General features: G+C 40.7%; 1 protein-coding gene across 1 annotated transcript in view; it reads left to right on the forward strand.

Moving 5' to 3' along the window:
* LOC139949152 (uncharacterized) overlaps positions 1-12,930 on the forward strand; it is a 69,895-nt gene that overhangs the window by 27,689 nt on the left and 29,276 nt on the right. The window contains exons 19-25 of the mRNA XM_071947552.1: positions 311-376; positions 3,354-3,629; positions 4,480-4,790; positions 7,888-8,044; positions 8,896-9,136; positions 10,818-11,446; positions 11,957-12,599. Coding sequence (XP_071803653.1) covers positions 311-376; positions 3,354-3,629; positions 4,480-4,790; positions 7,888-8,044; positions 8,896-9,136; positions 10,818-11,446; positions 11,957-12,599 — 2,323 coding nt within the window. The remainder of the gene's footprint in view (positions 1-310; positions 377-3,353; positions 3,630-4,479; positions 4,791-7,887; positions 8,045-8,895; positions 9,137-10,817; positions 11,447-11,956; positions 12,600-12,930) is intronic.

The raw sequence follows: 12,930 nt of genomic DNA on the forward strand, positions 1-12,930 counted from the left end.
GTGTTTTATAACACAGCTCGGTCTTAAAATGTCAAATAAGAACAGAAAAAGGAATTTTGTAGTTTGTTCACGGTTCAAGTCAAGAGAGGGCGCTGTTACCGCAGGCACTATTTGCAAAGACTAGTGCCCGCTCTGGTACTATTCCCGCAAAACACGCGCGCGCGATCACTAGCCTATATTAGTTCATCCCACGTGACCGTGTTTCAGCCAAACAGAATACAGGAAAAGCAAGAGGTGTGTTATAATTTCTTCTAGATACCTGCGCTTTATAAGATTTATTATTATCATTATTATTTGTTTTCTTTTGCAGGTACTTGCTTAGGGTATGGGGATCCCCATTATCTGACCTATGATAGTCGGATGTATGAGTTCATGGGTAAGTTTTGAGAGCAGCATTTGGAAAAACCTTGTGTATAAATATAATGACTTGATGAAATCTTTGTGTTTTGAACCCATGAATCACAGGAGCTATAGAGTTTTCCTCTTGATTCTCCATACATTGTAATATTGAAAGTGGTGCATATAATGTGTAGGGGTGTCAAAACAAACCACCAAAAACAAACTAGATATCTAATTATTGTGTTGCTTCTGACTAGCACGCCAAACAATACTATTGACAAAAAGAGGAGATTGCCAACATAGGGCTATAGATAGCTTTAGTTTGTAAAGAAATCTGTCCGCATGAGATTCGGTCCCCCATAAATGGGAAATTAGAGGAACATGTTGCATTGGATCGGACGAGTTGGTCTATAAAAAGCGTTTGAAACCGTTTGTTATGAAATGTATATGGTTAGAAAGATGTTTTAAAAGTAGAATATAATGATCCACACAAGTATCTCTCAAAATTGCACGGTTTTCGTTTTACGTCGCGAACTATCACAGTCGGCCATTTATGGGAGTCAAAATTTTGACTCCCATAAATGGCCGACCGTGTTATTGGACGAGGTAAAAAGAAAACCACGCAATTTTGAGGCATATTTGTGTAGATCATTGTATTCTACTTTTACATCATCTTTCTAACCATATGCATTTTATAACAAACGGTCACAAAACGCTTTTCAAAGACCAACTCGACCGATCCAAGGCAACGTGTTCCATTAACATAGGCTGGCAGTGGACGGTTCAAAAGAGGGTGCTATCAAAAATAGGTTGCACATAGTTTGCCATTATAGGGGACATAATCTCCTGCCACTCCGACACATTAATCCAAAGGTCGATGGTTAAAATCCTGCTCTATCAATCCACATGCAAGTTTCAAATCGGAGGTTGGATTGAACCAGGGTTGGATTGAACCAGGGTTGGATTTCAGAAAAGAGTAAGGACTAGTCTTATCTCAATGTCAGAGAGTGACATCGTTATATCTAATTTAGGACGTGTCTTCAGTTGTTACTATCTCCTAGGACTAACTCTTTGTTAAATCGGCCCTAGGGTCCACAGAGGTGAAATGCAGGGAAAGAAAGCACTGAACTCTTGGATCAAACTAGGGTCCACAGAGGTGAAAGGCAGGGAAAGAAAGCACTGAACCCTTGGATCAAACTAGGGTCCACAGTGGTGAAAGGCAGGGAAAGAAAGCACTGAACTCTTGGATCAAACTAGGGTCCACAGTGGTGTAAGGCAGGGAAAGAAAGCACTGAACCCTTGGATCAAACTAGGGTCCACAGAGGTGAAAGGCAGGGAAAGAAAGCACTGAACTCTTGGATCAAACTAGGGTCCACAGAGGTGAAAGGCAGGGAAAGAAAGCACTGAACTCTTGGATCAAACTAGGGTCCACAGAGGTGAAAGGCAGGGAAAGAAAGCACTGAACCCTTGGATCAAACTAGGGTCCACAGAGGGGAAAGGCAGGGAAAGAAAGCACTGAACCCTTGGATCAAACTAGGGTCCACAGAGGTGAAATGCAGGGAAAGAAAGCACTGAACCCTTGGATCAAACTAGGGTCCACAGAGGTGAAAGGCAGGGAAAGAAAGCACTGAACTCTTGGATCAAACTAGGGTCCACAGAGGTGAAAGGAAGGGAAAGAAAGCACTGAACTCTTGGATCAAACTAGGGTCCACAGAGGGGAAAGGCAGGGAAAGAAAGCACTGAACCCTTGGATCAAACTAGGGTCCACAGAGGTGAAGTGCATGGAAAGAAAGCACTGAACCCTTGGATCAAACTAGGGTCCACAGAGGTGAAAGGCAGGGAAAGAAAGCACTGAACCCTTGGATCAAACTAGGGTCCACAGAGGCGAAAGGCAGTGAAAGAAAGCACCAAACTCTTGGATCAAACTAGGGTCCACAGAGGTGAAAGGCAGGGAAAGAAAGCACTGAACCCTTGGATCAAACTAGGGTCCACAGAGGTGAAATGCATGGAAAGAAAGCACTGAACCCTTGGATCAAACTAGGGTCCACAGAGGTGAAAGGCAGGGAAAGAAAGCACTGAACCCTTGGATCAAACTAGGGTCCACAGAGGCGAAAGGCAGTGAAAGAAAGCACTGAACTCTTGGATCAAACTAGGGTCCACAGAGGTGAAATGTAGGGAAAGAAAGCACAGAACCCTTGGATCAAACTAGGGTCCACAGAGGTGAAATGTAGGGAAAGAAAGCACTGAACCCTTGGATCAAACTAGGGTCCACAGAGGTGAAATGTAGGGAAAGAAAGCACTGAACTCTTGGATCAAACTAGGGTCCACAGGGGTGAAATGTAGGGAAAGGAAGCACCGGGCCAATCTGGTCCCCTGAAAATATTCAATTCTGCAATGCACAACAAAGAATAATGTCTGAATAGTCAAACAAACTTAATTTAGCCGACTTGTGCATTTTTTGCACAAGGAAGATTACTCCACAGAGTCGTGAGATAGTTTCAGGAATGAGTTAAAGGCAGTGGACACTTTTGGTAATTACTCAAAATAATTATCGGCATAAAACCTCACTTGGTGACAAGTTATGGGGAGAGGTTGATGATATTATACACTGAGAGAAAGGGCTCCCTCTAAAGTGACGTAGTTTTCAGCAAAGAAATAATTTTTTCACGAATTTGATATCGAGACCTCAAGTTAAGAATTTGAGGTCTCGAAATCAAGCATCTGAAAGCACGCAACTTAGTGTGACAAGGGTGTTTTTTTCTTTCATAGTTATCTCGCACGACCAATTGTGCTAAAATGTTCACAGGTTAGTTATTTTATGCATATGTGGAGATACACCAAGTGAGAAAACTGGTCTTTGACAATTACCAAAAGTGTCCACTGTCTTTAAGACCCATTGTAGCAATGGGAAGCACTTTGGGACGCCTTTGGGGCATGAAAAGCGCTAAAAGAAAGAAAAAAATCATTAAATCATTATAAATTTATTCTTCTTTTTCTGTGTGTTATTATCAAAGGTGCCTGCAGTTATGTGTTGACAACTGACGAGTGTTATTCCAGTGACTCAAATCAAATGAGTGCTGCGTCTACATTCAAGGTGGTTGTTGAGAATATTATCTGTGGATCGGCTGGATTCACCTGTACAAAGACGGTGACATTCACCTTCCAGGATGTAACAATCGTCTTGGCTCGGGGTTCAGAACCTGTGATTACTCCGCCCCCACAGGATGGAGCAGAACTTCAATACAAAGTCAGATCAACTCATCTCTTCATTCTTATTGCTACCAAGCAAGGTGAGTGTCACCAAGTTTTTTTATCACTTCAAAGTTATTTTTCTTAGAACTTGTCTAAACAGGCTTGTGAGAATACCTCTTTTCAGCTGATTTCCTCTCTTTTGGTTTTGACTTCCCTCTTTTTTCTTCACTTTATGTGTACAAAAGTATAGGATTATTGTCTTTTCCTCTTTTTTTCTTGTCCAGTTTTCTCTTTTCCTCTTTTTTCATGGATAGTTACTCCCATGCCTGAAGGATGGTTTATAGCACTAGACACTATTGGTAATTACTCAGATTAATTGTTAGCATCAAAGCTTACTTGGTAACGAGCAACGGAGAGCTGTTGTTGGTATAAAACATTGTGAGAAACAGCTCTCTCTGAAGTAATGTAGTTTTTGAGAAAAAAGTAATTTCTCACTAAAATATTTTAATTGAATTTGATACCTCAGCTGAGGTCTTGAATTCAAGCATCTAAAAGCACACAACTTGTGCTACAAGGGTGTCTTTTCTTCCTTTATTCTCTCGCAACTTTGACAACAAAATTTTCCCTTCATTCTTATTCCTACCAATTGTCTAGTGATGGTTAAAAGTAAAAAAGGAGTGTGCATAAACCACTGGAATTTCTGCATTTAAGGAGCTCTGGAAATGGCTCTCAACCTGGGAAGATCCAGCCGCCGATTTCAGGAATCTTTACGCAACTGCATAAGTGCACTTTTGCAACATTTATTGCTTAAGTTGTCAGAACAAACACCAAGAATCTTGCGCAAGTTGACTTGTGCAGATGTGTAATAGGTTTGAAATCGGTGGCAGGATAAACTATCATGGTGTATTTCTAGGACTTGGAATATCTTAGATTTTATATCACACACAGGGATCAAACTAAAGTGGGACAAGAGGACGAGCATTCATGTGACACTCGACCCGGACTACCAAGGCAAAGTTTGTGGCTTGTGTGGAAACTTCAACGATGATGCTGAAGATGATTTTCAAACGAGATCTGGAGATGTCGCAGCGACTCCTCGTTTATTTGGACACAGTTGGAAGACATCGGATAGCTGTGAGGTGCCCTGTACTGATTGTGAAGATCCCTGTGTGAATCATCCCGAACGAGACGCCTGGGCAAGGTTCAAGTGCAACATCATCCTTGATAAAAATGGTGTCTTTGAGCCCTGCCACCATGTGGTATGTTTCAACCATAGAGTTATATATAAGAACTAGAGGGCGCACTGGTGATGCTTCTTGCACAAACGCGACGGGTCCGCAAGATGACAAGCACGCCATTCTGTACACAAGTAGAATATGAAATACACATTTGAGTTTGTTTTTATTGAACGCTCACGCGATGCTGCTTGTTCAACTTACAAATTGGCCGCACAAACACACGCTGTGAGATAGCTGTTTTGTCAACTTAGAAAATGGCCGCCTGCGTGCATACCGGGGCGCTTATATAGGCCAGTGCGCCCTCTAGTTCTTATATATAACTCTATGGTTTCAACTCATCTTTTGTGTTAAAGGGTATGGGTACTTTTTGCAGGACACAAAACACAATTTTCACAGATTCAGTTTTTGAGCAGATTTTTGTTTTTGTCTCAATGAGACAAAAGTTATTTCAGCATGTAAAGCGTACTTGCCAAATATGGTAATAATGTCATAACTGGTAAATATGGTAAACGTGCTAAAACTGAAGTAACATGGTTTTTCAAAAAGAGGTAATTTTTCACCAAATTAGTAAAAGCCTTCAGGCCTTAAGCCTTCTTAGGCATCAGAAAGCAAACAATATGTGCGACAAGGTTTGTTTCTTTCGTTATTAACCCAGTAGCAAGGGAGACGGCCTTCAGCTTTTGATCCAAAAGAGGATTTTCGTCATCAGAGGCACAAACAAAAACATATGCATTAATATCATTGAAGGCAGAGGCTCGAACAAAAACATATCCATTAATATCATTGAAGGCACTTGACACTATTGGTTTTACTCAAAACAATTGTTAGCATAAAACCTTACTTGGTAATGAGACAAGGAGAGCTAGTTTAATTGATGTTGAGAGCTCAGCTGCGTTCTCGAAATCAATCATTTGAAAGCACACAACTTGTTCGACAAGGGTGTTTTTTTCTTCCATTATTCTCTCACATCCTTGGCGACCAATTGAGTTCAAATTTTAACAGGTTTGTTATTTTATGCATATGTTGAGATACACCAAGTGAGAACACTGGTCTTTGGTATACACAAAAACAAATCCATTAATATCATTAAAGGCACTGTACAAAACAAATGTTAGCATAAAACCTTACTGGGTAATGAGCAAGGGAGAGCTAGTTTAAAACATTGTGAGAAACGCTCCCTCTGAAGTAACGTAGTTTTTGAGATATAAGTTTTTTCTCACTTTAAAATATTTGCATTGAGTTTGAGAGCTCAGCTGCGGTCTCAAAATCAAGCATCTGAAAGCACACAACTTGTGCAACAAGGGTGTTATTTCTTCCATTATTCTACCAATTGAGTTGAAACTTTCTCAGGTTTGGTATTTGATGCATATGTTGAGATACACCAAGTGAGAATACTGGTCGTTGACATTTACCAATAGTGTCCTGTGCCTTTCAAAGAGGAGCAACGAGTTAAGGGAAGGCATCCAGAAGTACCAGGAACATCTGAGCCAAATCAAAGTTGTTTATTTGCAAACAAATGGTTTGGCTATGATCCAATAAGAGTTAACTAGTGTGGACAAAAGGGTTGTAAATGCAAGGTTAGATTACTGGCACATTAAAAACATTGGACACTATTGGTAATTGTCAAAGACACAGTTGGTGTATCTCAACATATGCATAAAATAACAATTCTGTGAAAATTTGAGCTCAATCAGTCGTCGAATTTGCGATATAATAATGAAAGGAAAAATTCCATTTTCACACGAAGTTGTGTGCTTTCTGATGCAAATTCTAAACTTGAGGGCTCAAAATCAAATTTGTGGAAAATTACTTTTTTTCTCCAAATCTACGTCTAGAGGGAGCTGTTTTTCACAATATTGTATACTATCAAACTCTCCCCATTACTCGTAATCAAGAAAGGTTTTATGATGATAATTGTTTGGAGTAATTACCAATAGTGTCCACTGCCTTTAAGGTGGTAACTGCATTCAGGGAAAGTAATGCGGGAAGCGTGGAAGGACAGAGGGAAAGCTGCATAACAGATAATGCAACTAATATACACCTGTATTTGTTTAAATGCACTAAATACGTTTGGTACTTGTCAAAGACTAGTGTTTTCACATGGTGTATCCGATCATAAGTATAAAATAACAACCCTGTGAAAATTTGGGCTCAATTGGTCCTCCAAGTTGTGAGAAAATTATGAAAGAAAAACAGAAAAACAGCCTTTTTGGACAAATTTGTGTGGTTTCAGAAAAAAAAAAAGACTTCTAGGCAGACGTCTAGAATGTTTTAGAAGTCTAGAATATTTTAGTGAGCAATTACCTCTTTCGCAAAAACTACGTTACTTCAGAGGTAGTAGTTTACCACAATGTTTTTTACTATCAACAGCTCTCCAATGCTCGTTACCAAATCAGTCTTTTTTTTTAAGTTAATATTTGTTTTGAGTAATTACCAAACGTGTACCTTCCCTTTAAAGGGTGTCCGTTCTTTTTTCTAACACAAAACACAATGTCCAGTGTTTTACTCATTTCTCAAAAACTACAGCACCTCTGTAAATATCTTTTAAAGGGAAGCTTTCTACTACATGTATCATGATATTGAAACCGTGTAAGTTAAGTGAAAATCTGTGGACATTTTGTTTTGTGATTTTTGGTTGAACAAAGAATTGACTAGAGTGGGATTCGAACCAACGACCTCCGGATTAACGTGCCGGCGCTCTACCAACTGAGCTATCTAGCCCTATATTGGCGGTGTCCCTATTTTGTCAATATCTTTGTTCGGGGGTGCCAGTCAGAAGCCATACAACCGTTAACTGCCGTGTAGCCAGGGATCACACCCAAATTACGATTCAACCTGGGAAGCGGCAGCTAGGGGATCACCTTAAGGGGATGCAGATATCAATATAAACCACATGTGGTTTATATGGACATTTTGTTTTGTGTTACAAAAAATACACAAGTTCTTGAAGTGTATTATTTGTCTATGTATCATCTATATGTACTTCTTCGTCTAGTGTTGTGTCAATGGCGCAGTGTAATAGAATGAGCATAAGTAAAAATATAAATGTTATGTTGATTTGAACTGAACGGTCTCAAGGATATCTAATAAGCATTTTGATGGTTCTTTTGTTTCTAAGGTGGACCCAGACATTTACTACGAGAGGTGTTTGTTCGACAGTTGTGGATGTGATCGTGGCGGTGACTGTGAGTGTTTATGTACTGCAATCAGCAACTACGCAGAACTGTGCACGCTAGGAGGTGTCCCAATTAAATGGAGAAATGAAGGCTTATGTTGTGAGTGTTCAAAGTTCTCGACCCTCAGTTTTGTTATGGTTCAAGTCAAAATAAAATAAAAAGTGAAATTTATGATTTGGATAGGTAGTAAAGTTTGTTGGCTCGGGGTTAAAAAAAATGTTTTTTTTACAGGGTGTTATAATGTTGAAACTTACATGAGAGCTGGTCTGTGTTAACACATTCTTACTCAGGGCCTTGTTGGAGCATGTAATTGCTGTTCACATATTATCTCAGTCAGGCCATCCATAATTAAAAAACACAGTTCACTTGTGACTGGCAGTTACCTCTTTATTAGCTGTTTCGTAGCGAAGTCCAGCGAAACAACTCTTGTTTTCGCTAAATTTTTTACTATTATTATTATTATCATATTTGTCATCTTAAGTACTCGCGTTTTTTTGCATAGTTCCTAAAGAGCAATTGCAGTGAAACTTTCAGGGATCGCATTAAATATGCCCTTTTTGAACGCGTATAACTCCCGAAGTAATGATCGTTTGATGTCGAAACTTTGTAGGTTGTCAGATATTGGCAAGTACTTGTGAGTTGTGATATGACGTCATGATGAAATCATCACATGATTTTTATGATTTGTTTAATGTTTGCACCGTTAAGTCATAAATTGCAAACTGAGCAAGGTATAATCTAATTTTTTTTAATTTTTTTTTATGCCGGATTAGGCATAACTGCTTTGAATACACAAAATAATTTAAACTTAAGCTGAAAAATGTGAAAATTTTATTGACGAAACAGCTATGCATTTGTGCACAAATGCAATCATGTCTAGTTTATATTCTTTTGTTTTGAGAAACTGTAGTTTCATGCCTAATGCTTGAATTGTGGTTGTATTTTCTTAGGTTTGCAGTGTAATGTGGAAGGATCTACTTACCTCCCTTGTGGGAAGGTTTGTCCAGACACTTGTTTTAATACCACTGACGACGTGGATTGTCAACAGTTAGATTGTGTTGAAGGATGTCACTGCCCACCTGGTAAAGTCTTACATAATGGTAGATGTATTGATACATCCATCTGCCCATGCCAATATGGAGATGAAGTTGTGGACTCTGGAATTGTCATCATTGATGGCTGTGAAGAATGGTAAGGAATTCTAAAGGCCTTGTTGGACTAACGTAACACACACACTATTTTTACACGGTTGCCATGTGAACCATTTTATGCCGCTTTTTATTATTTTAAATCCTGGTTGTATCATAAACTTGGGGCACGCCCGAACAAAGATATGTTGGTGGTTGTATGGCTTCTGACTGGCACCCCCGCACAAAGATCTGTTGGTGGTTCTATGGCTTCTGATTGGCACCCCCGAACAAAGATCTGTTGGTGGTTCTATGGTTCTATGGCTTCTGACTGGTACCCCCTAACGAAGATCTGTTGGTGGTTCGATGGCTTCTGACTGGCACACCAAACAAAGATCTGTTGGTGGTTGTATGGCTTCTGACTGGTACCCCCGCACAAAGATCTGTTGGTGGTTGTATGGCTTCTGAGTGGCACCCCCGAACAAAGATCTGTTGGTGGTTGTATGGCTTCTGACTGGCACCCCCGAACAAAGATCTTTTGGTGGTTCTATTGCTTCTGACTGGTACCCTCGCACAAAGATCTGTTGGTGGTTCTATGGCTTCTGACTGGCACCCCCGAACAAAGATCTGTTAGTGGTTCTACGGCTTCTGACTGGCACCCCCGAACAAAGATCTGTTGGTGGTTGTATGGCTTCTGACTGGCAGCCCCGAACAAAGATATTGACAAAATAGGTATACTGCCATCATAGAGCTAGATGGTTCAATTTGATGAGCGCCAGAACCTTAATCAGGAGGTCATCGGTCAAATCCCTCTCAAGTAAATTTTTGTTCGACTCCATATTACTTTAAATCCTTCAGACACTGGACACTATTGGTAATTGTCAAAGACCAATCTTCTTACCTGGTGTATCTCAACATATGCATAAAATAACAAACCTGTGAAAATTTGAGCTCAATCGGTCATCGAAGGTGAGAGATAGTAATGAACGAAAAAACACCCTTGTTGCACGAACTTGTGTGCTTTCAGATATTTGATTTCGAGACCTCAAATTCCAAATCTGAGGTCTCGAAAACAAGTTTGTGGAAAATTACTTCTTTCTCGAAGACTACTCCACTTTAGAGGGAGCCGTTTCTCCTAATGTTTTATACTATCAACCTCTCCCATTACTTGTTACCAAGTAAGGTTCTATGCTATTAATTATTTTGAGTAATAACCAATAGTGTCCACTGCCTTTAAACCATTTTTTGGTGTCAGTCTTCCTCCTTTTGTCTTATATTATTTGGAACACGATCATTTGTTCTGGATTGAACATAGCTTTTTCACCTTCACTAGTTGACTGATGTTTAGCAATGTTATAGTGTTTGCATGTTCCTTTTAATGTACCATTTTAATGTTTTAATTAGTGAACACTCTAGTAAAACAAACCTGGAGGCATCCTACTACATTTCATGCCCACACTCAAACACTCAAACACCAATAGAAAAGATCATGTAAGAATTTGAATCTGAATGTTTTCATTTTGTAGACTGCCAGGAATTGTTTCCCAGTACTGTAGAACACAGCTATACCAAAAATGTAAAATGAAGGAACATTCAACTATATCAACCAAAACCTTTGGCTACCATTTTTTATCATAGTGTAATCACCAAAGTAGAAGAATTGATGAAGAAAACAAATCTGTTCGTGGGCTGTGTTTAGATTATTACAATACATGATTTACATTTGAATGCCCTTACTTCAACAGTGTATGTGAAAATCGCACGATTGAGTGTTCTCCTATACCTGGCTGCTACGCAACAACAACAACTACTGCTACTACTACTACTGCCCCAAGTACTACAACTGAGTCTACTACTACCCCAAGGACTATAACTGAGTCTACTACTACCCCAAGTACCACCACTGAGTCTACTACTACCCCAAGTACCACCACTGAGTCTACTACTACCCCAAGTACCACCACTGTGTCTACTACTACCCCAAGTACCACCACTGAGTCTACTACTACCCCAAGTACCACCACTGAGTCTACTACTACCCCAAGTACCACCACTGAGTCTACTACTACCCCAAGTACCACCATTAAGTCTACTACTACCCCTAGTACCACCACTGAGTCTACTACTACCCCTAGTACTACCACTGAGTCTACTACTACCCCAAGTACCACCACTGAGTCTACTACTACCCCAAGTACCACCACTGAGTCTACTACTACCCCAAGTACCACCACTGAGTCTACTACTACCCCAAGTACCACCACTCAGTCTACTACTACCCCAAGTACCACCACTGTGTCTACTACTAGCCCCAGTACCACCACTGAGTCTACTACTACCCCAAGTACCACCACTCAGTCTACTAATACCCCAAGTACCACCACTGTGTCTACTACTACCCCAAGTACCACCACTGAGTCTACTACTACCGCAAGTACCACCACTGTGTCTACTACTACCCCAAGTACCACCACTGAGTCTACTACTACCAAAAAACCAACAACAATCATAACTACAACTGAGTTTACTACTACCCCAAGTACCACCACTGAATCTACTACTACCCCAAGTACCACCACTGAGTCTACTACTACCCCAAGTACCACCACTGAGTCTACTACTACCAAAAAACCAACAACAATCATAACTACAACTGAGTTTACTACTAGTCCAAGTACCACCACTGAGTCTACTACTACCCCAAGTACCACCACTGAGTCTACTACTATCCCAAGTGCCACCACTGAGTCTACTACTACCCCAAGTACCACCACTGAGTCTACTACTACCCCAAGTACCACCACTGAGTCTACTACTACCCCAAGTACCACCACTGAGTCTACTACTACCCCAAGTACCACCACTGAGTCTACTACTACCAAAAAACCAACAACAATCATAACTACAACTGAGTTTACTACTAGTCCAAGTACCACCACTGAGTCTACTACTACCCCAAGTACCACCACTGTGTCTACTACTACCCCAAGTACCACCACTGTGTCTACTACTACCCCAAGTACCACCACTGTGTCTACTACTACCCCAAGTACCACCACTGTGTCTACTACTACCCCAAGTACCACCACTGTGTCTACTACTACCCCAAGTACTACCACTGAGTCTACTACTACCCCAAGTACCACCACTGAGTCTACTACTACCCCAAGTACCACCACTGTGTCTACTACTACCCCAAGTACCACCACTGTGTCTACTATTACCCCAAGTACTACAACTGAGTCTAGTACTACCCCAAGTACCACCACTGAGTCTACTACTACCCCAAGTACCACCACTGAGTCTAGTACTACCCCAAGTACCACCACTGAATCTACTACTACCCCAAGTACCACCACTGAGTCTACTACTACCCCAAGTACCACCACTGAGTCTACTACTACCAAAAAACCAACAACAATCATAACTACAACTGAGTTTACTACTACCCCAAGTACCACCACTGAATCTACTACTACCCCAAGTACCACCACTGAGTCTACTACTACCCCAAGTACCACCACTGAGTCTACTACTACCAAAAAACCAACAACAATCATAACTACTACTGAGTTTACTACTAGTCCAAGTACCACCACTGAGTCTACTACTACCCCAAGTACCACCACTGTGTCTACTACTACCCCAAGTACCACCACAGTGTCTACTACTACCCCAAGTACCACCACTGTGTCTACTACTACCCCAAGTACTACCACTGAGTCTACTACTACCCCAAGTACCACCACTGAGTCTACTACTACCCCAAGTACCACCACTGAGTCTACTACTACCCCAAGTACCACCACTGAGTCTACTACTACCCCAAGTACCACCACTGTGTCTACTACTACCCCA

Source organism: Asterias amurensis, chromosome 16 (genome assembly GCF_032118995.1).
Source record: "Asterias amurensis chromosome 16, ASM3211899v1".
Lineage (NCBI taxonomy): Eukaryota > Metazoa > Echinodermata > Asteroidea > Forcipulatida > Asteriidae > Asterias > Asterias amurensis.